Genomic DNA, 19,316 nt, shown 5'->3' on the forward strand with positions numbered 1-19,316 from the left:
GATTGGGGTGGATTTTCCCTCGTGCAAAAGCAGCGATGCATCAAAACTGCTTCTGAAGTTGCTTGTTGTTGTTGTTGTTGTGTTGTTTAGAGGCTAATACGTGGGGCGGCGCATCCACTTCCTTCCAGTGTCCTTGACACAACAATGGTCTTATTTATTTCTCCGTCTGCAGCCTTCTTGATTCATCCAGCATGAAGCTCATCCTTCTCTCCCTTTTCTCTCTCTCCTCAGACTCGTGGAGATGGATGGACGGCACGTGCACGAGTCCTTGGCTGAACTGCAGAAGTGCTGACACGGCACAGAACCCTCTCAAACAGCGTAACGACACCTCGATCCGTCTCTCCGTGATGATCCCTCACCCTCCCTCACCCTCCCTCACCCTCTCCTCCCTCTTCCCTCTCTCTGCCTCTCTCCCTCTCTCATCCCTCTCTCATCCTCCCCACCCTCTCTCCCTCTCTCTTCCTCTCTCATCCTCTCTCACCCTCTCTCTCCCTCTCTCATCCTCTCTCATCCTCCCTCACCTCTCTCCCCTCTCCCTCTCTCTCCTCTCTCATCTCTCACCCTCCCTCACCCTCTCTCCCTCTCTCATCCCTCTCTCTCCTCCTCCCTCATCCTCTCTCACCCTCTCTCACCCTCTCTCTGCCTCTCTCTCACCCTCTCTCCCTCTCACCCTCTCTCTCCCTCTCCTCTCCCTCTCTCACCCTCTCTCATCCTCTCTCACCCTCTCTCATCCTCTCTCTCTCTCCCTCTCTCATCTTCTCCTCTGCTCTCCATCTCTCTCATCCCCTCTCTCCCCTCTCATCATCCTCTCTCTCCCTCTCTCTCCCTCTCTCCTCTCTCTCTCTCCCTCTCTCTCTGCCTCTCTCTCCCTCTCTCACCCTCTCTCATCCTCTCTCTCTCCCTCTCGAGTCATTCTGCCCCTCTCTCGCTCTCTCTCTCCCTCTCTCTCTCCTCTCTCACCCTCTCTCACCTCTCTCATCCTCTCTCTCCCTCTCTCTCCTCCCCTCTCTCTCCCTCTCTCACATGCGCAGTCACAGGTGCACGTAGAAACAGAGCCTGTAAACACATGCGTGCAGAGTCACACGCAGGGCAGATTTATGCAGTTGCGAACAAATCAAATGCACATGTTACCAGCACACGCACGCACACATACACACACACACACACACACACACACGCACACACACGCACGCCTCTCGATCGCTGTTGATCTCAACTTCATCACCATCCCGTCTCCTATAATCAGCATCAGTCTCTATTGTCACGCCCACCCAGTGCGACTGCACTCCCACGCGCGCACACACACACACACACACACACGAAGAGAAACACACTCAGGTCAGCTGAGTGATGTTGAGAGTGTGTATTTCTCTTCCGCCTGTGTTAAAGTGAGTCATCTATCCTTCCACAGCTTCATTACACCCTGCAAGGGCAAACACTATCTCCCAGCCTCTCCAGATGGAGGGAGGGATGAGATATACAGTAGATAAAAACTGAGATCTCTCTTCCTTTCTTTTCAGCCCTCATCTTTCTCTCCCTCTCTTGTTTGCTCATCTCTATATTTATCTTCCCTACATCCATTGCCTTACATCTGCGTTTTCAATCTCTCCCCCCCCCTCCACCGTCTTCCCTTTAGCCTTGAGCCAGCGCGGCTAAGCAGCTTGATTTAAGCATTTGGAGCCCAACGGATGCAACATCGGGCTGACACACGCAGACAAATGTGGCCGAAGAGTGTCTGCGCGGTAATAATGGAGGACCTTTCTTTCTTAATGGTTCGGGCAGATTCAGTCCAGACGAATCCTCGTGCAGTAATGCATTATCTCTGTTCTGCTGCGCGGTGCCGGGCCGGATGGAGCTGATTCAATGTGACACCGGGTGAGAACTGGAATACACCCCAGGCCCAGACATGTCTTCGGCGATGTGTTACCCTCTTTAAACATGACGCACCTGCGTGCTCGGTGTCGCACTTGACTGGTCGGCAACGTCCGGCAACGCAGAGGCACAAATGCTCAAGTGGCCGCGGAAAAAATCGCCGGTTAGGGCGTGTAAAGACGGACAGAGGAGCGCAGACGTGCTGATGGAAGGAGCTAATCAAAAAAAATTTGCTCATGTCTGTCTATCTGGGAGAAAGCTTCAGTTTTTGAGGCCTTACAGGACATGAATAATACATCGGTAAAACCTCTTATTCTCTAAATTTTAAATGGCGGGCTCTATGAAAAAATAACTTGATCTGTGTGCAGGGGGGGACTCGCACGCAACAGAGCGGCCCCTGCAGCACAGACGGCAACGCGGGAGCAACTCAGACTCCAACTTCCTGTTGAACCGGCCTGACTGCTCCATAAATATCACATTTACTAATTGCCTCTTAAATCGGGAATTCAGTCAGATATGTTACAAATATAGGGGAACAGTTAAAACTTTGGGTTTATCACTGTGGCCTGAGGCCAGAAGAGTTTCTGATGGAAGGGTTTTTTGTGTTTGAGACACCAAAGAGGAAGAGCAGCCTTCAGGTCTCGGGCTCCCTCTACCGGCGGAAAAGGAAATGACGCAACAATTGTGATGGTTTCCCTCCACCACTGGCATCATGCTGCAGACCCACACTTAAAGGACGATCATACTTTTAGAAGTGAGCTGGAAATATGAAAGTTAACACAAAAACATCCGTCTAAACTGCTGAAAAGAGTAAATCCGGGAGATTAGGAGTTAGAATAATTACTGATGGGTTTCCTATTGATCCCTCTCCAAGATCTCTTATCCCAACAGCTGCTGACAGGCTCATTACTCTAAAAGACAACTTTATAGACAGTGAGAACTGATAAAGTTGGATCAATGCCACTGATCAGCTCCCACCGTATCGATAAGCTCACAGATCTCCCACTGACAGGGAGGACAGTCTCGCCAAATGGAGGCTTTGGCAGAGGATTCTGGCAGTGACGAGGTGCGCTCTGAAGGATGCGATGTCCCCGGAGAGGGTGGAAAACTGAGCTAGCAGATTATTAATGTCTAAACTGCAGCATCACTCCTCCTTTAACTGTTCCGTTGTAATAGTTATCAGACTACAAGCTGGCAAATGATCATGTTATTGCTTTTTTTTAATGAATGCAATTTGATTTGTATGTATTCAAATGATTTCCTCTTATTTTATTGTTATTTTCCCTATACTCGGAACTTTGTTCTGAAGATCTTCAACTTAAACGGGACTTTTATGGCGAGCAGGAATTGGAGTGAAATGTTCCATGTCACACAATAATATGCGACAGGCCTTAAATGATGATGATGTTTTTAATTTAGCAACATTGTATTTCCAGTGTTTCCTTTCAAGGGGGTAAAACCAGAAGTCTTTGAACGTCTGACCTCCATTTTTAAGTCTGTTTTTTTCCCTCTGCAGAAACTTCCTGAGGAAACATGAGAAGAGTTTGGACAGAAAGCTGAGCTGGGAGGCGCCCGGAACTGAATTCTGGAATATTTCTTTTCCTGGAGTTCAGATCTACCTGTCTCGTCCCACCTGGAGACTGGAGCCTCGGCTCGGCGTCACCGCTCCAACTACACGGAACAAACGCGCTCTCTCTGGGCGGAAACCTTCCGTGAACGTCCCCCACCCCTCTGGAGCTCCGGCGGTACCAGCTGTCATGCTGCTGTCCTTCACCAGCCCCACGACTCAACTTTAGGCACATTTAGCTGCTGTTTTTCCTGTATTTATTCCTTCCGTCATGGGTGACTCTGTCGCCATCGAGGCCTCCGCTCGCAGGCGGAGGGCAGCGCGGAGAAGTGCGAGCCTCATGCCGGAGGACGGTGAGTGCGCGGCGGCGTGCGGGAGCCCGGTGGCCGCTAACATTAGCCGCGTTAATGGGCGCACAAAACGCGACCGTTCGCTGGAAACGACCTCCAAGACTGAGAGGAAGAGGCGGACGTGTGACCCGAGCGAGCGGCTGAGGTGAGCTGCTTCCTGGGGCCGTTTAAATGCTGCAGTTTGGGAATTCCTCGCGTAAATCTCCCCAGCTTCAGCACATCTGTGTCAGTCTGGTAACCAGTTAAAGGTGAACCTCTGGTTAGTGTGTCACCGAACAATGGTGACTTTGTTCCTGCTCTGGCCCAAAAGCGCAGTTAGATGCATTAAAAGCAACTTTTAAACGTTGAATGGAGGTCTGACTGGATCCATGGGGACCCATCTAATGGGAAGGGGGGGGGGGGGGGGGGGGGGCACAATTCTGTTATGGTGGCAAAAATTAATAATCGCTTACTTTCTCAATGCAAAGTGTTGGAAAATGAAACTGCCCTCTGGCACGAAACTGACTTGTATTTTTAAGTGAGCCTGATCAGGTGGCTCAATCCCCTTTTGAGATGCATTCCACACTTTGGTGTCCTATCTGAGTTGCACATCACAAAAGCATCCAGCATTAGTAGGCTAACTAAAAATTGATTGATTGTTTGCTCGCCGACAACCGATAACCTACACGTCAGTGACACAAAAATGTCCGAACAAAGCTTTTAAATGACACCAAATGGATTTATGTGTTCTGTTGGCAGCGCAGTGGCCATCTTGAATGCAGCGTATATTTACCTGCTTTATTTGTCCTCCCTGAAACACCAGCAAACTGTACGGTTGTAAATACCAAATTAGTGCCAGATCTCACTGATAAATAACAAATAATAAAATATAATATTAATATAATATTTGACTCTTGGCCTTTGCTCAAACCAGAAAAGTCAACATGTGGGTGTGGCGGGGGGGGGGGGGGGGGGTTATGTCCCTGTTTGCCCACGACAAGGATGTTTATTCTGGACCCAGAACATGTTTTGAGATGCATCTCAAATAGAGCCGTGCATCCATGTCCAATTATTACGTCTGTCACGGGTGGAAGCGCTGGGCGGACGACATGTCGGGTGACTCCGCCCACTTGTGGACAGGAAGTGCACAACGTTGGTTGCAGAGGTGAAACCCACGTTTTGCAATCACAGGAAATGAGTCAGTTTTCTTGCGCTTCAGACCTTTGATAGTCCTCCTGATTCAGTGTGTTTTCCCTGTTTTCCTCGGTGTGGGCGCGACCTGCCGCCCAGGCCTCGTCTTTATCCGCTGGAATCTCCCAGTAATCCACCTGATTTGTGTCTGCAGTTGTCATAAGACCCAGGACTCCCTGCTGAGTTCAGCCAGTGGTTACAACAAGTACAGAGGGATTCTCAACTGGTGTGTGGTCATGCTGGTAAGACCTGCGTAATCGTGCACGTCCAAGGTCAAGGTCAAGGTCGAGGCGAAGGAGTGCGGCTCTGAAACACTGATGGGTCATAATGAAGCATCGGTGAACTAAAATAAGTCAGAATTAAGCGGAGATTTGTTTATTTGTGGTAAAAACTGAGTTTTTCTATTGAATATCCCTCAAAAATCTCCACAAACACTGTGAGCAGATCCAGCTCACGTCTTCCTGCTGCTCTCCTCTTCCTCCGCTCTACAGACGTGGAGGAAGAGGAGGGAAGCCTTCAGCTAATCCAGGCTTTGAACACAGATTGTTGTCTTCATCACGGGCGCTTTTATTCCCGACATCCACACAACTTCTGTCCTACCCCCCCCCCCACACACACACACATAGATGAAGAGGAGGGGGAAGAGATGAGACCCACAGATGGGGAAGTGTTGGAAGGAACAATAAAACTTTGATTCTCCTCTTGTGTTACAGGTGCTGAGTAACGCGCGCCTCTTTTTAGAAAACCTTCTAAAGTGAGTAGCTCCAATTCAAAATTCATATTCATCAGGACCCACAGCAGGTGGTTTTTGTGCCTAATGATCAGTAGAACGGCGCAGTTTGTGCTTCTTTTCTCTTTCTAATCCATGAACGTCTCCTAAAAATACGTTTGCAATGACACAATTGAGGGGAAAACCAATAAATCTCTTAAGAGGGAATAATCAATCATATTGAAGGCTTTGGTTAATGGGTTATGCTGTATTTTCCTTCATGAGTGTTTAAAATGAAGCCATCATGTCTTGACAGCTGCTGTTGGTTGCTGATTTAGTGATTCTGTCTCTGTTTATTACACAGTAATAACAACTGTACAATTAAAAGGTTTATCCCACATTTCCAGTAATTCCTGTACTCCTCTGTGTGACAGGCATGGAATTCTGGTGGATCCCATTCAGGTGGTTTCCCTGTTCCTGAATGATCCGTATAGGTGGCCGGCAGCCTGCCTGGTCATCGGTGAGTCACCTTTTCCCCTTTTTAAAACAGGTGAAACACGCGGCTACCGTGGGTGAGACGAGGTGATATTTCCGGAGGTGAAAAATCAGATCGGATGAAACTGGAAGGGATGTTTTGAAAAAGGAGAAAAAGCCAAAGCTGTTTTCAGCCCCAGAGGAGCATCCATTAGTCCGGGGGTTCATTTTTAGAGGATATTGCAGTGAAGAGCCTGCAGTAATCGACAGGGTCTCCAGAGGGTCGATCTGGCATCCTGGATATATGATAGTGTTGCTGCCTGGAACAAGCAGAAACCATCGAGCGAGACAGAAGAGAAGCAGATCGTACTGCTTATCTTTGATTATTATTGATGATCAGGCCAGAAAGGATGAGCAGAAGCTCAGGAGGGGCAGGTTTAGAACAAACTGGCTCTAAAAGGACTGTAGCAACTTCAGTATATACACCCAAACTCATCCTTGTTCTTCCATCTTTGAGAGGACCTGATGTGTTCCCCAGCTCCTTAAGCTCACCTTAACATCTCAAGTTAACTCCCAAATCCTAAACTAAGGTCTAACCTCAACCTCAAACTGTGTCTTTACCCTCAAATTGCCCTTTGATGTTATGAGGACCCACCAAAATGTCCTCACTTTGCTAGTAGGTTGTGGATTTTGACACCTGCCAGCAAAGTTTCCCCCAAAGTTTTTATATTTAGCAAGTTAACCACTGAAGGAAACACACTTTTCCAGCAACTTATAAAGTTTTACTGCACCTGTGGGCTCCACGTTTTGAGACAGATCAATAAATGGGGTTTATTAGGTGATGTAAAGGGAAAGAAATGATATTAAAAGAAGGAAAGGTGCTTCCTGTTATCTTCCCTGTATTACTCAGACACCAAACGTGTCTAAGATCATTTAGATTGATGGTTACTTTAATTATTGACTCGGTGATTCGTGTCTTATCATCCTGACAGTTAATATCTGTCAATCACGCGTGCGTCGGGTGGAAACAGCGAGTCTTAAGTCAGTCAGTCAGCGACATGAGGAGAGAAGCCTGGATTCTGCTTATGCTTGTGATGAAACCTGTTATTTCCCGTTGACAGTGGCGAACGTCTTCGTCCTGGTGGCGCTCTACACCGAGAGGCAGCTGTCGAAGGTGAGTCTGTTTACGGCATCTCTTTAGCTCGGAGAAGCTTCCAGATGATCCTCAAGGTTGCCCCCCCCCCCATGATTAATGAGAAATAACTTCTGAAGCCTCAGACCTTGCTCAGATATTCCGTGACTCAGTTTTTTTGTTCATGAATATGGAAGATTTTGCACTTTTAAACACTTTAATAGGGCAGAGAAACTCCAGCTGTCCCCCCCCCCCCCAAATCAGAGCGAAGGAAGGCTTCAACGTTTCTGCGTGGCCCCGATTTTCGTTGAATAATCTCAGCAGCTTTGCGTCACCAGAACCCTCCTGTCCCTCAGGGCTCCTTCAGCGAGCGGCTGGGGTTCCTGGTCCACGCCATCAACATGGGCGTCTTGATCACATTTCCTGCTGCGGTGGTCCTGCTGCTCCCCTCTGTGACTCCAGGTACAGTAGCACCAGCGCCACGTCAGAAATCCGCTATACTGGGACGTGTGTGTCGCACCATGTGACCACCGCCGAGGCCTAGCGCGCTGGTTAGCGTGCAGCGATACGCGGTTGATAAAGCGGAAATAACCACGCCGCGATTAAGCGGACATTTATATCCTTAACCTTCAGGGAATCGGATCGACCCGTGTGATGGCGCAGTAAAAGAGATCTCCTCCTCGGCGGCGCTGTAATTGGAGTTGGTCGGCGGTAATGGACCAGTTGGTCATGAGTGGATTATTTCCAGCTGGCTCAGAAGAGCGAGCGGAGGAGGGGGGAGGGGGGGCAGAAGGGGGGGGTGCCAGCGTGAGTGCGGTTTATGCCACGGGGTCATCCAAGGGTCGCTCCTCCCGTCTTCATCAGGCGGGGTGACAGAAAACGTGTCCTTCCTCTGTGATAGATTCAAATCCATCCGTGGTTAATTAGAAGGGACGGACCCGTTAAGGGCTGCGAGCCCTCCTGTGTGGCGGCGCCGAGGCTTTTAGAATTCAGCCTCCCCTCCTTCGCAGAGGTGTGGAGGTCTCCCAGAGGTGACAGATGTGCTACCTCTCCGACTTTTTGGAGAGAGCCTCTATTTTAATCCCCCTCTGAGCTGCCGCCGCACCTCGTCGGGCTCCTGCACAGAACCGGCAGCTGCTTCGATGGGCCGAACCCGCCGAGGTTCTCGAGAACTAAAGCCTCCATTTTGCATTTTTAACAACCCGGAGTTTCTTAGTTCTCCTGGCAGCACCGATCCCAGTCTGCTCCTCCTGGTTTGTGATCATCCCCGCCGCTGTAGCAGCATCTGCATATTTGATGGTTGCCATGGCGGTGAGGGCTGGCTGTGCGCCTGTTGGATCCCCTGTGCTGAGACCCCCTATTTAACCACGGGTGCTCTGCTGGAGCTCCAGATCAGACATCCTGGTAAACAGGCATTGTAGTCCATAATTTCCAGGCCTTTAAGTGTGTTCAATCGGCAGTGGTCCGTGCAGCTCTTTAGACAGAACCTCAGTGGTGTAAATGATGCCATCAACCACAGAGCTGTGGTCGGACTGGACATTTACTGGTCCTTAGAGGTTTCAAGGAGTGGGGAGACAATTAGCTGTAGTAATAAACACACATCAGCACTTTATTTAACCATTTGTTCCAAGTGCAGTAACTGGGGTGTTGAACCTACAAAGCTTTTAATCTAAAGTGTGAATGAATACATATCTGGTCTGTTTTTACAGTCGGGGGAGCGTCTGCTCTCAGCATCTACACCATCCTGTTTCTGAAGCTCTACTCCTATAAAGACGTCAACCTGTGGTGCAGAGAGCTGAGCAGCATCAAAGTCAAGAAACTCTCCCGGTCGCTCTCCTGTGAGTCCCAAACGCAGGCGCACGTTCGGACCAACGTCTTCTCTGTTGCTGTGAAGTCAGAGAAGCGTTTTCAAAACCTTTTTTAAACCCAGGTGCTCCCACACCCACACATTTAAACGGCAGCAGATGCCTTTCTGGTGTCGACATGTGCGACAATAATAGTAGTTAATTATAAATAAATCGTTTTTAATTTTTTAAAGAGCAATTTGACTCAATTTCCCCCTTTTGTAATGTGGTCACAGCGACGCCTAACGGCAGAGAAGCGTCACTGCATCTGCACTGACGTCGACACTGACGTCGCTGTTATATCAGTGCAAAAGTAATTCAACTTAAAAGACACTTCTAACAGGCTTCTGTGAAGGACATCATTCCTCCCCGTGGGTCTGCCTGATTCTTAATCATTATTCTGCCCGCAGGCCCGTCGCAGCAGCACTGGAGTGGAGGCGACTGTAAGGTGTCTTACCCCGGGAACCTCACCATCAGAGGTACTCGCCTGAACCCTCAGCGCTGCGTCAAGTGGAAGGAAATGAATGATGCGCTGCTTTCCACAACACTTCCTCTGTGCTCCGCTCTGTCTCTCCAGACATGTATTACTTTGTGTTCGCGCCGACCCTGTGCTACGAGCTCAACTTCCCCCGATCTCCCGGCGTCCGCGTGGGCTTCCTGCTGAGGAGGCTGTGCGAGATGGCGAGTGAACATCTCAAAGCGCCGGCTCATCGGCCCGTTCTTCGCCCACATTCTTTGATCGCCGGTGGATAACATCGCTCACTTTTTTCTGTTTTTCTATTTGTCTGCAGCTCTTCTTCACTCAGGTTTTGGTGGCTCTCGCTCAACAGGTGGGACCTTCCCCAGCTGCCGTCTCTATTCCTCTCCAAACGACCTGCTCGTCCACCCAAATAATTGCATTTCATGTCCTTTCAGTGGATGGTTCCCATCATTCGGAGCTCCATGAAGCCATTAGAGGTGAGCAACAGCACAAAGCTGTGATGTCGTTGTCTGTCTGACCTGTTGAGCTCCTCCTGTGTAGGACATGGATCTGTCCAGGATGACCGAGAGGCTCCTCAGATTAGCCGTGAGTAAAAACCTCCGGTGTTCTTGTCTGTTTTCCCGCCTTCCTGACTTCTCCTCGGCGCGTTTAATTCCCTCTCGCTGCGTCTCCAGGTCCCGAACCACCTGCTGTGGCTGATGTTTTTCTACTGGTTCTTCCACTCATCCATGAACTTCACGGCCGAGCTGCTCCGCTTCGGTGACAGGCAGTTCTACAACGACTGGTGGTATGTTTACCTGTTTGCGCGAGGGTCGTGCACGTGCCAGCGAAGCGCACGGGGGCGTGCACACCTCTGCATTTACTGCGGCTCCATTACAGTTGAGAAGCTGCAGAACTTTCTCCTCTGTGAACCCCACATAAACCTCCTGCTGGATGCTTCCACACAGCCGTCTCCGTGCTGTCGGAATTTTGCTGCCGTTGTCAATTTGTTTCCTCGTCTCGGTGTTAATTTGACACACTTTCCCTGTTCATCAATATTGATCAGGCAGCCGAGGATCCATTATTTAGGTCCTTCATGCTTTCATGTGGCGTTTGTCTGGCTCTTCCTCCAGGAACTCTGAGACGGTGACATATTTCTGGCAGAACTGGAACATCCCCGTGCACAAGTGGTGCCTGCGGTGAGTTATTCTCTGAGGAGAACGGAACCGGGCCCAGAGCTCCGCACCAGAACACTGTGTTTACTACCAGCGCTAACGTAGCAGCTAGCTCCGAGTTTGCGCTCAGTCTGGTAAATGCAAACGTATCATTGTTTAAGGTCCATTTGTTACCCGGTAATTGGAGAGTTGCAGAACCCGACGTTAAGCCGAGCTCCCTCAGAATTTGAGATCACAATCGCGGCCTTCTTCTCCCGACGGTTTAACGGGGATTTGGCTGAAAATGTAAACCGAATTTCTGCCGGCTTTAATCTGCCTTTGATGTGCCTTCGCACTCGTTCACAGTTGCTATCTTCTGTTTGTCTTGCAGACATTTTTACAAGCCGCTGCTGAGGAGAGGATTTAGCAAAAAAGTCAGCCAGTCGGCCGTCTTTTTCTTGTCAGCCTTCTTCCATGAGGTGAGATCAGACGGAGATTACGTTCACTTTTTACGTTGGTGGAATCCAAATTACTCGGTAGGATCCACTCACAGGTAATCAGCGGTTACCTACAAACCCTTTACTGTTTGTGTCCCGTCAGTACCTGGTCAGTGTGCCTCTCAGAATGTTCAGGCTGTGGGCCTTCATGGGGATGATGGCACAGGTGAGACCAGCACACACACCCTGTGTTTAGTGTGTTTAAAGTGTGTAAATGTGTGTAGCCTGTGCTAACATTAGCTATCATAGAAGCAGCTGTGGTCTGGCATGTGCCACTTTTGTTATCAAGCACTTTTTAATCTATGTTCAGGATGTTTTTAGTGCTTTGATCTGCTCTGTGTGAACATCAAAGCAGAATAGCGATGTAGCTTTCTACGAAACTCGGTGGGGAGGAAGGTGTGACGTTCGCTGTAAAGCGCAGCTTTGCGCTCGCGCCTTCTCCCGGTGGAAACGGGGGCGTGCGTGGAACCGATCTCCTCTGCTCAGGGAATCTGATTTAATAACGCTCATTCCTGTCCCGATCAGATCCCATTAGCCTGGTTCGTGGGGCGCTTCCTGCGCGGTAACTACGGTAACGCAGCGGTGTGGATCTCCATCATCATCGGTCAGCCTTTCGCCGTCCTGATGTACGTCCATGACTACTACGTCCTGCACCACAGACAAGAGGTCGACGGACTTTAAAAAGAAGAAAGATGGGTTTTTTCCGTTGTTATGTTCCCAACACGACCACCGATTTAACAAACTGTCGCAGCTCACGCGACCAGGCGCCTCCTCAGGTGGCGACTGGCGTGTCAACCCCCTTTTATAACCTCCTTTATCTTTGAAGACTCACCCAGGGTGCGTTGTGTTCGAGGACCTGCCCGTGGTAGATTTTAACCAGCTAATGTGAATTCTTCGGTCCACTCTGCTTCTTCCTGCCTGTTTTCCAACTGTGTGGCCCGACAGTGTCGTCTTTTATCATGTAAAAACACTCTAAATCCTGTGGGGAAAATGAATATTTGTTATACGGTACCATTTTTTTGAAGTATTTCTATTTTTCTATGATGTTACTCAAGTGCCTGAAGGACACACGGCCAACTGGTGTAACTGGGGAATGCTGAATGGTGTGACTATGAATAAAAACACTTTTTAATAGCTGAAAACGCCTCGAATTTCCTACTGTGGGATCCATTGTTTTATCAATCCGATGCGTGTTTGGAAGGGTTTGAACTGCAGACACTCATTTATTCAACTGTCTTGATCGATGCGAGGAGACGTGAAACCAGACGTGGATCGACTGAGAAACGTGGACTCCCTCCTCCTGCGCTTGTTGCTGGAGGCTCAGGAGAACCTCGGAGCCTTCAGAGGATCCTCACATCTGTGCTGATGGTCCTTATCGAGCCAGGCTGATCCTCATCCTTTCATCATTTATTACGCTGTGTTTTTCTCACACCAAAGATGGTCCAGTTCTTCTGGCCTGCAGAGGGTTCTTACGTAAAGAGGCGTCCAGCCTGACCGACTCCTGCGTGACTCCAGTTCTCCGGCGTCCGTGTCTTTCTGCTCTGCTCCGGGTTCACATTCATCCCCTCAGTTTGGACGTTTGGGTTGACATTTCCCGTGTCTCGGCGTCCCAGTTTCACTGACGATCATTTGTTAAACACTCCCGGTGATGGAGCGTAATCATAACGGAGGGTTCTCCTGGGCCAAACGGACCGTATCGGAGACGGAGATCATGTCACCTCTGGCTGGCTCAGACACAGAAAGACACGGGCGGCGTGTGACGCTGCGCTCCGTCAGGCTGACAGCGAGTTAAACAGCCCGTCAGAGCCCGTTTGCAGGGGTGCTGCAGCTCTGAAACTGAGAAGATTCTTCTGTTTCTAAACTGTCCCCTCAGCTTCAGCTTCACAGTATTTCCGTCAAGTGTTGCGTCGTGTTCTAAGAATTGCTGCATTTCTCCAGATGACCTCAACATAGTTTATTTGCATTTATGCTTTTTTGTATCAAAGTGGGGACATTTTGACTGGTCCTCACAATGTGTTTAGGTGTTGGTGTTCAGGTCTTACAAAGATAGAATTGTATGTGTGTGTGCACACGTGCACATGTTTAAGTGCAGAAACTACCTCACTTTTCAGTCCGCGTCATAAACAAAGGTATAAACAGAGGTATTTGCAGGTATTTCGACTAATTTAGTTTAGGTTTTCTTCAGTATATTAACACCGAAACACACATCCTTGTACTCCTATCTTTGAGAGGACATCCTCTAAATACCTATTTTCCTTGATCGTGACCTTAACCTAATTTTAACCTTAAGCTTAAATGCAATTGCACCTTTAAAGGCCAAGACAAAATGTCCTCGCTATGTAGCATATTCAGAAACACACACACATTTCTTACAAGGACCCAGGAGGACCGTGGTGTCGTCTGTCCTCATCTCCCCCCGCTCATCTTCAGCCCCACGGTGATCCATGACGTTCTCTCCTGACATCCGTTATTCCGGATTTACTCGCGGAACCCTGACAGGAAGTGAGCGATGGCGATCCTTCGGACAGGAAGCCAGGACACTCAAACCCGGACGATGGATGGAGACGGTGGTCCAGAGACGTGTAGCCGAGTTACACTCTCACTTTTCATCAAACTGTTTATGGAAAGTTATTTAAGAGGTACAATTGCTCTGCAATCCCAGTCACCACGGCAACAGTATCCACCTGTAGATTTCAACCAGTAGGGAAGAAGAGAGAAATGATTCAGCAGCAAATAATCCCAAAATCCGGGTGAAAAGTTTGAGGCTTGAATATTTGAGGCTTTCCAAAGCGGCCGGGGACGTCATCGCCATAGCAACACATGCAGACAGTGTTGTAACTCAATAGCGTGTGTCCTGCACCCCTCCAGAGGGGGAACTTGAGGTTTTCAAGATCGTAAAATCTGACAAACTGTTGCACCCCGTTCTCCCTATAAGTGATTTTGGTGGAGCTTGTTTTGTGACGCAACAATCCTCCACAGTGTCGTGCATGATTTGGAAGAAGGGAACATCCCAGAACCAGGATCCGAGCAGCCTCGTGATCGTTTCAGCTTCACAGAAGCCCGTTCTGGCCTGCTGCATGTTGCTACTTAATGGGCTGGAAAGGGACTATAAGGAGCTGCAGTAGATGTCAGGTTTAATGTACTAGTCCAGTAATGTTCGCGCACGTGTGTGCACGTAGACTGGCGGGCGTGCACGTATCCCCGCAAAATGTAAACAGGCCAGAGGACTTCCTGCCTGCAGACCAGACTGAGGAGAGATCGGTGAGAGGGAGGGAGGCAGAGGGAGAGAGGACGCTAATGATGCTAACGGTGAGGAAAGAGGGATGATCGAAGTGGGGGAAAGAGAGGGGAGGCCTCGGTTCTGAAGAAAAGGAGAAGTGGACCAGGTAAAGGACTGAAATGACGCATGAGAGACGGCTGGGGGAACAGGGACGCCGCGGATCCAGAGATGATGCAAAGGAGCAAAGGTCAGGAAAAGATCCGGTGTGAGCCACGGGCTTGGGGATCTGGACAAACACAAGGACGCTTATGAGGACACCTTTGACCTGTGGACGTCTTTTTTTTCTCCATTTCATCTTATTAGTTTTGGTTTGAGGTAAGTGACCAGACGCAGCTGATAAAATGGCTCCTGATGAATCTCCAGTAAATCTGGAGCGTCACACATCAAAGACAAGGTCCAACTGGACCAATAATGAATGAAAATAAATTGCCAGCTGCTAGTTATGGCTGGGTTCTGTTCCGATGGCCCGTTCCTCACATGTTCTGCAAGTAGAACATATGGGAAAGGTCCTGTAGCTCCACTCCGGATCTTTCTATAGAGCCATAATTTGATGCAGGACAGCGTGAGATCCATAGTTCCATCCTGTTTCTCTCAGATGTTCTAGACTTCTGTTCAACCAAGTCTACACACACACACACACACACACACACACACTCACTCGTTCATACCAGCCAAACTCCCACGCTGCTGGAATTTATTTGGACAGTGTTATTTGTGATCTGCCTCTGGGCCCTCTGCTCCTCTCTGAGTATCCGTTTACAGTCTTCGCTGCCTGACCACGGGCTTTGATGACGGAGGAGGCAACGCAGCAAACGCAGCTAGCATCGCCCTCAGCCGCACCACGCTTCCCTTTGCAGCTGTTCTTTCAACGGATCAGCAGGTCAAAGGTCAACAAGCGGGCTAATAGAATTTCGGGTACTTTGCCTGGGACGCGTCCAGCTTAGATTTAACCGTCCTACTGTGACAACGTGTCACTGAAAAACAGTGGAGTACATAACTCACGGCAGCTATTTGTAAGCACCACAATTTCCCAGATCGATGCTCATAGCGCACGTTAGCACGTTTAATGATGATAAACGGCCTCCAGTAAGCGGAACAATATCAGGGGGACGCTGCTGTGAAAGCATCCATTTATTTCTCTCAGTGGTTCTAATGTTCTGTGGCTTTTGCTGGTCATTTTAATGCAGACAGATCGCATTATTCATGCCTCACCCTCAGCTGAGCATGTTATACTCATTAGCCTCCTTCATCAGCTGGATGATTATTTGGCTGGGAGAGATTACTTGGGAGCCACCAGCATACGGAGCGCAATATGGTGGGCCGCTTCAACCTTTCCGGTCTGGGACTTGCATGTGCAATTAAAGCAGATTTGTCATGGAGGACTGGAGCAGCCTTCCATCAGCTCACAATCATGGAGACGATGCATGTAATATAGGCTCTTTAACGTCATGGGATGGCACGATTATCAATGCCAAGCATCATCACAAAGCGGGCGCTGAGACGCAGTCTGGTTCGTGAGCGCCCTCTAACGGCCAAGACAGGAACGCGTATGTCAGGGGAGAACTGGCCTATATTTTTAAATGGTAACGTAATAACCTTTGACCTCTAGCAGGAGTAGCTCTGTGACGGTCTTCACAAAATCAATTGCAATTATTTGTTAAAAAAAAACAGAACAATTGCAGCTCATTCAAAATGCAAACGTGTAAGGACGTTTCATTCCTCGATCTCCATAAATAATGCAGGCTTTGTTTGAGTTACGCCAATCTACTCTGTTTATCCCAATTACGAGAAGAATTCTGTGTTTTACTAATGGATAAATAAAAAAGCAAACAATACAGGATGCACGGATTAAGGTTGTTTTTCCATCGAGCTGAAATCCACACAGGCATTTGGCCGGTTGATTGTAATTTATGCTGCGCGCGTTTAGGTAAAAAGATACTCCAATTCATTTGAATAAAAACATGAGATGAGCTCTCCCAGAGCATTGTTGTAGACACAAGCAAATACAGCGTGAGTCGTAAATAAACTTTGGATTCGATGATGCGGGTTTGCCAACAGCAACACACACTGGGGTCGCGCACAGGGCCGGGAGTGATGTCATGAGTAGCCAGATAAACATGAATGAAGATGGAACAAATGAAAGTTCCTGGCAAAGAGGATGTTCTGAGAATGTCTTTTGGATGAGAGAGCAGCACAGGCAGGAAAAATCATCTGAAACTGTTGCTTGAGACTCATAAATGTCTGATTCTGACAGTTCTGGAGCTGGATCTGGACCAGCAGCGTCACTGTTAAGATGAACTTCAGCAGCACCGACTCCTGGACTTTTGTCAATACTTCGCTTCCCGTCCTGCCAGCAGCAGCCAGCACCAGTGCCACCAGTGCCACCAGTGCCACCAGTCCCACAGAGGGCTATCTCCAAAGACTGGCCCACTTTGACGAGGGGCTCTACAATGACTTCTACAGCCTCTGGGTCGCGCTGATGGTCGTCAATTCCTTCATATTCCTCGTGGGAACTCTTTCATGTGGATTGTAGATGCTGTCGGTTGGGCCGCGCCGTTGGGAATCACCTGTATCCTCTCCATCCACAGGTGGGCACGGTGCTCAACACGGTGGCGCTTTACGTGTTCTGCTTCCGCACCAAGCCAAAGAGCACCTCCATCATCTACACCATCAACCTGGCGGTGACGGACCTGCTGGTCAACCTGTCTCTGCCCACTCGCATCCTGCTCTACTACAGCGGCGGAGCGTGTCTCACCTGCTCCTACCTGCACACCTTCAGCTACTTTGTCAACATGTACTGCAGCATCTTGTTCCTCACCTGCATCTGCGTGGACCGCTACCTCGCCATCGTGCAGGTTTGGCTGGCTCGGGCCTGGATTTGGACTCAGAACCCCCCTGACATGCCGGTTATGCCCTCTTCCTTTTTGCCCTCTGCAGGTTGAAGCCTCCCGCCGGTGGAGGAGCTCCAGCGTGGCCAAGTGTGTGTGCGTCTCTGTCTGGCTGTTTGCCATCGTGGTCACCTACTCCTCCCTCTCCACAGCTTTCCAGCATGCCTGCGCTGCTCTGCCTCTCCAAGCTGCTCTTCCTCACCGTCACCGAGTTCTTCCTGCCCCTCGTCGTCATCGTGGTTTTCACAGTGCGGATCATGTGGGCACTCGCCGACCGCCGGCTGATGCAGCAGAGCCGGTAGACGGATGATGATGATGATGATGATGATGATGATGATGATGATGATGATGATGATGATGATGATGATGATGATGATGATGTGTTATTCACAAGGAAACACTGATGGATTTATCCGTCTCCTCAGGAAGCGGAGGAGGAAGGCCGTCCACCTGCTGTGCACCGTGTTGATCATCTTCACCGTCTGTTTTACCCCCTTCCACATCACGCAGGTGGGTGAGGCTCTGCAAAGGTCAGTGCCTCCTTGTTGGCCCTGAATCAGATTGAACTCAAAAGGAAGCTGAGGCCAATTCGGGTCGTTGAGCTGTACCAAAACTACCGGGGCGTTTTTAGTAACTGGGTAGTTGAAGTTATCAGTAGAAGTGTTCTTTTGCGCTAAAAACAATAGTAAGCATATAAAACCAAGTCCAGCACCAAGCAATAGCACCAGCCTAAATGTTAGCTAGAGCTTCTTCTTTAAATTTAAGCTTATTTTCGTGTTTTTATCCAGTGTTTTCATCTTTAGTGCCCTTTTTTGTTAAAATATAAATTTGTTTTTAGTGCCACCTTGTGGACATTCCTGGTAATGTCATACATATTCAGCAACCTCTTTTCATATCACGTGACAGCTTAGACCAGAATATCGAGTTTGTTCAATGTGGCTGTGCAAAGAAGTGGATATTTACATTTTGCTTAGTTGAGCAAATGTGTGTTGTTTTATCTTGTAGGTGGTGGTGTATTTCCACCCAGACATGCCTCATCATGTGATAGTGTACCACCTGACCGTCACGCTCAGTAGTCTAAATAGCTGTATGGATCCTGTTGTTTACTGCTTTGTCACAAATAACTTCCAGGTAATGTTTCATTCTATCCATCCCTTCAGGCTATAAATTATTGCTTTGCATATCATATCTTTTATTTTTCTTTCCAGGCTACAATGAGAAATATTTTCAGGCGTGCAGAAGCTGAGCAGACCAGTGGCGACATAGTCAGCATGCAACACAGCTCCAAGGCCTCAGGAGACCAGGCCGCTGTTGTCCCTAACAACGTGATCATGATGACCACCATCCCCACTTCAGTGCAGAGAGACAGTGTGGAGAACCCTCCGCTGTAAATCCTCTTACACCTGAAGAGGAGTGAGGACCAAGGACTGTGAACTCCTGATTCCAGACTGAGTGAAAGATGATACATTTTTTGGCCTGATTCTTTGAACATCAGGCACTGGCATCAAAGTCTGATATATAACCAGCTTTGTCCTGCAGAGAGCAGCATTGCGCTGCCTCCCGAGAGCCAATATGAAGAATATAAGCTGATTAAAAACTGGATGTTACATCTTGCCAGTTTTTTCGTCCACAATCATCAAAACTTCATATGCAGGAAAAAAATAGTCAATGCCGACACTGAATTCAGTCTGGTGAATTCCTGATTTGGAGATGCTTTTTAGGACAATTTTTTGAACAGAATTACATCTAACAAAAATAAACCTCTGTCTGGTTATTCAACTAGAAAACCGTACCTCTACTTAAGACATGGGTTTTTGTTTTGTTTTTTTAAATGTAATTTTAATATACCAATTAAAAAAAATAAAATAGAAAAAAGTTTTGGTGATGAATAGAAAAACTATTATTACCTATTAATAAAT

At 48.5% G+C, this 19,316-nt stretch overlaps 2 protein-coding genes across 2 annotated transcripts; both read left to right on the forward strand.

Annotated features, from left to right (window-relative positions):
* The first annotated feature begins 3,413 nt into the window (after positions 1–3,413).
* Positions 3,414–12,371, forward strand: LOC130532702 (diacylglycerol O-acyltransferase 1-like). Its single transcript, XM_057045507.1, has 17 exons — positions 3,414–3,934; positions 5,114–5,201; positions 5,673–5,713; positions 6,103–6,188; positions 7,264–7,316; positions 7,631–7,736; positions 8,984–9,112; positions 9,529–9,597; positions 9,696–9,799; positions 9,910–9,948; positions 10,034–10,075; positions 10,140–10,184; positions 10,274–10,386; positions 10,712–10,777; positions 11,124–11,211; positions 11,333–11,395; positions 11,755–12,371. Exons 1-17 carry the CDS (start codon positions 3,711–3,713, stop codon positions 11,908–11,910), a joined length of 1,512 nt encoding a protein of 503 aa, XP_056901487.1. The 5' UTR covers positions 3,414–3,710; the 3' UTR covers positions 11,911–12,371.
* Positions 12,372–14,628: 2,257 nt separating this feature from the next.
* LOC130532100 (G-protein coupled receptor 20-like) lies at positions 14,629–19,171 on the forward strand. Its single transcript, XM_057044419.1, is given in 8 exon segments — positions 14,629–14,824; positions 16,764–17,015; positions 17,098–17,364; positions 17,447–17,545; positions 17,547–17,695; positions 17,823–17,907; positions 18,403–18,528; positions 18,606–19,171. Coding segments are annotated over 7 exon segments (1,122 nt in total). The 5' UTR covers positions 14,629–14,824; positions 16,764–16,802; the 3' UTR covers positions 18,789–19,171.
* Positions 19,172–19,316: the final 145 nt, after the last annotated feature.

The sequence above is a fragment of the Takifugu flavidus genome, chromosome 10 (genome assembly GCF_003711565.1).
Source record: "Takifugu flavidus isolate HTHZ2018 chromosome 10, ASM371156v2, whole genome shotgun sequence".
NCBI lineage: Eukaryota > Metazoa > Chordata > Actinopteri > Tetraodontiformes > Tetraodontidae > Takifugu > Takifugu flavidus.

Coding starts and splice junctions, on each gene's coding strand:
- LOC130532702 (XM_057045507.1), top strand. CDS start 3,711: ATGGGTGACTCTGTCGCCATCGAGGCCTCCGCTCGCAGGCGGAGGGCA. Junction 6,189..7,263: donor GGCAGCCTGCCTGGTCATCG/GTGAGTCACCTT, acceptor TCCCGTTGACAG/TGGCGAACGTCTTCGTCCTG. Junction 9,949..10,033: donor TGGTGGCTCTCGCTCAACAG/GTGGGACCTTCC, acceptor ATGTCCTTTCAG/TGGATGGTTCCCATCATTCG.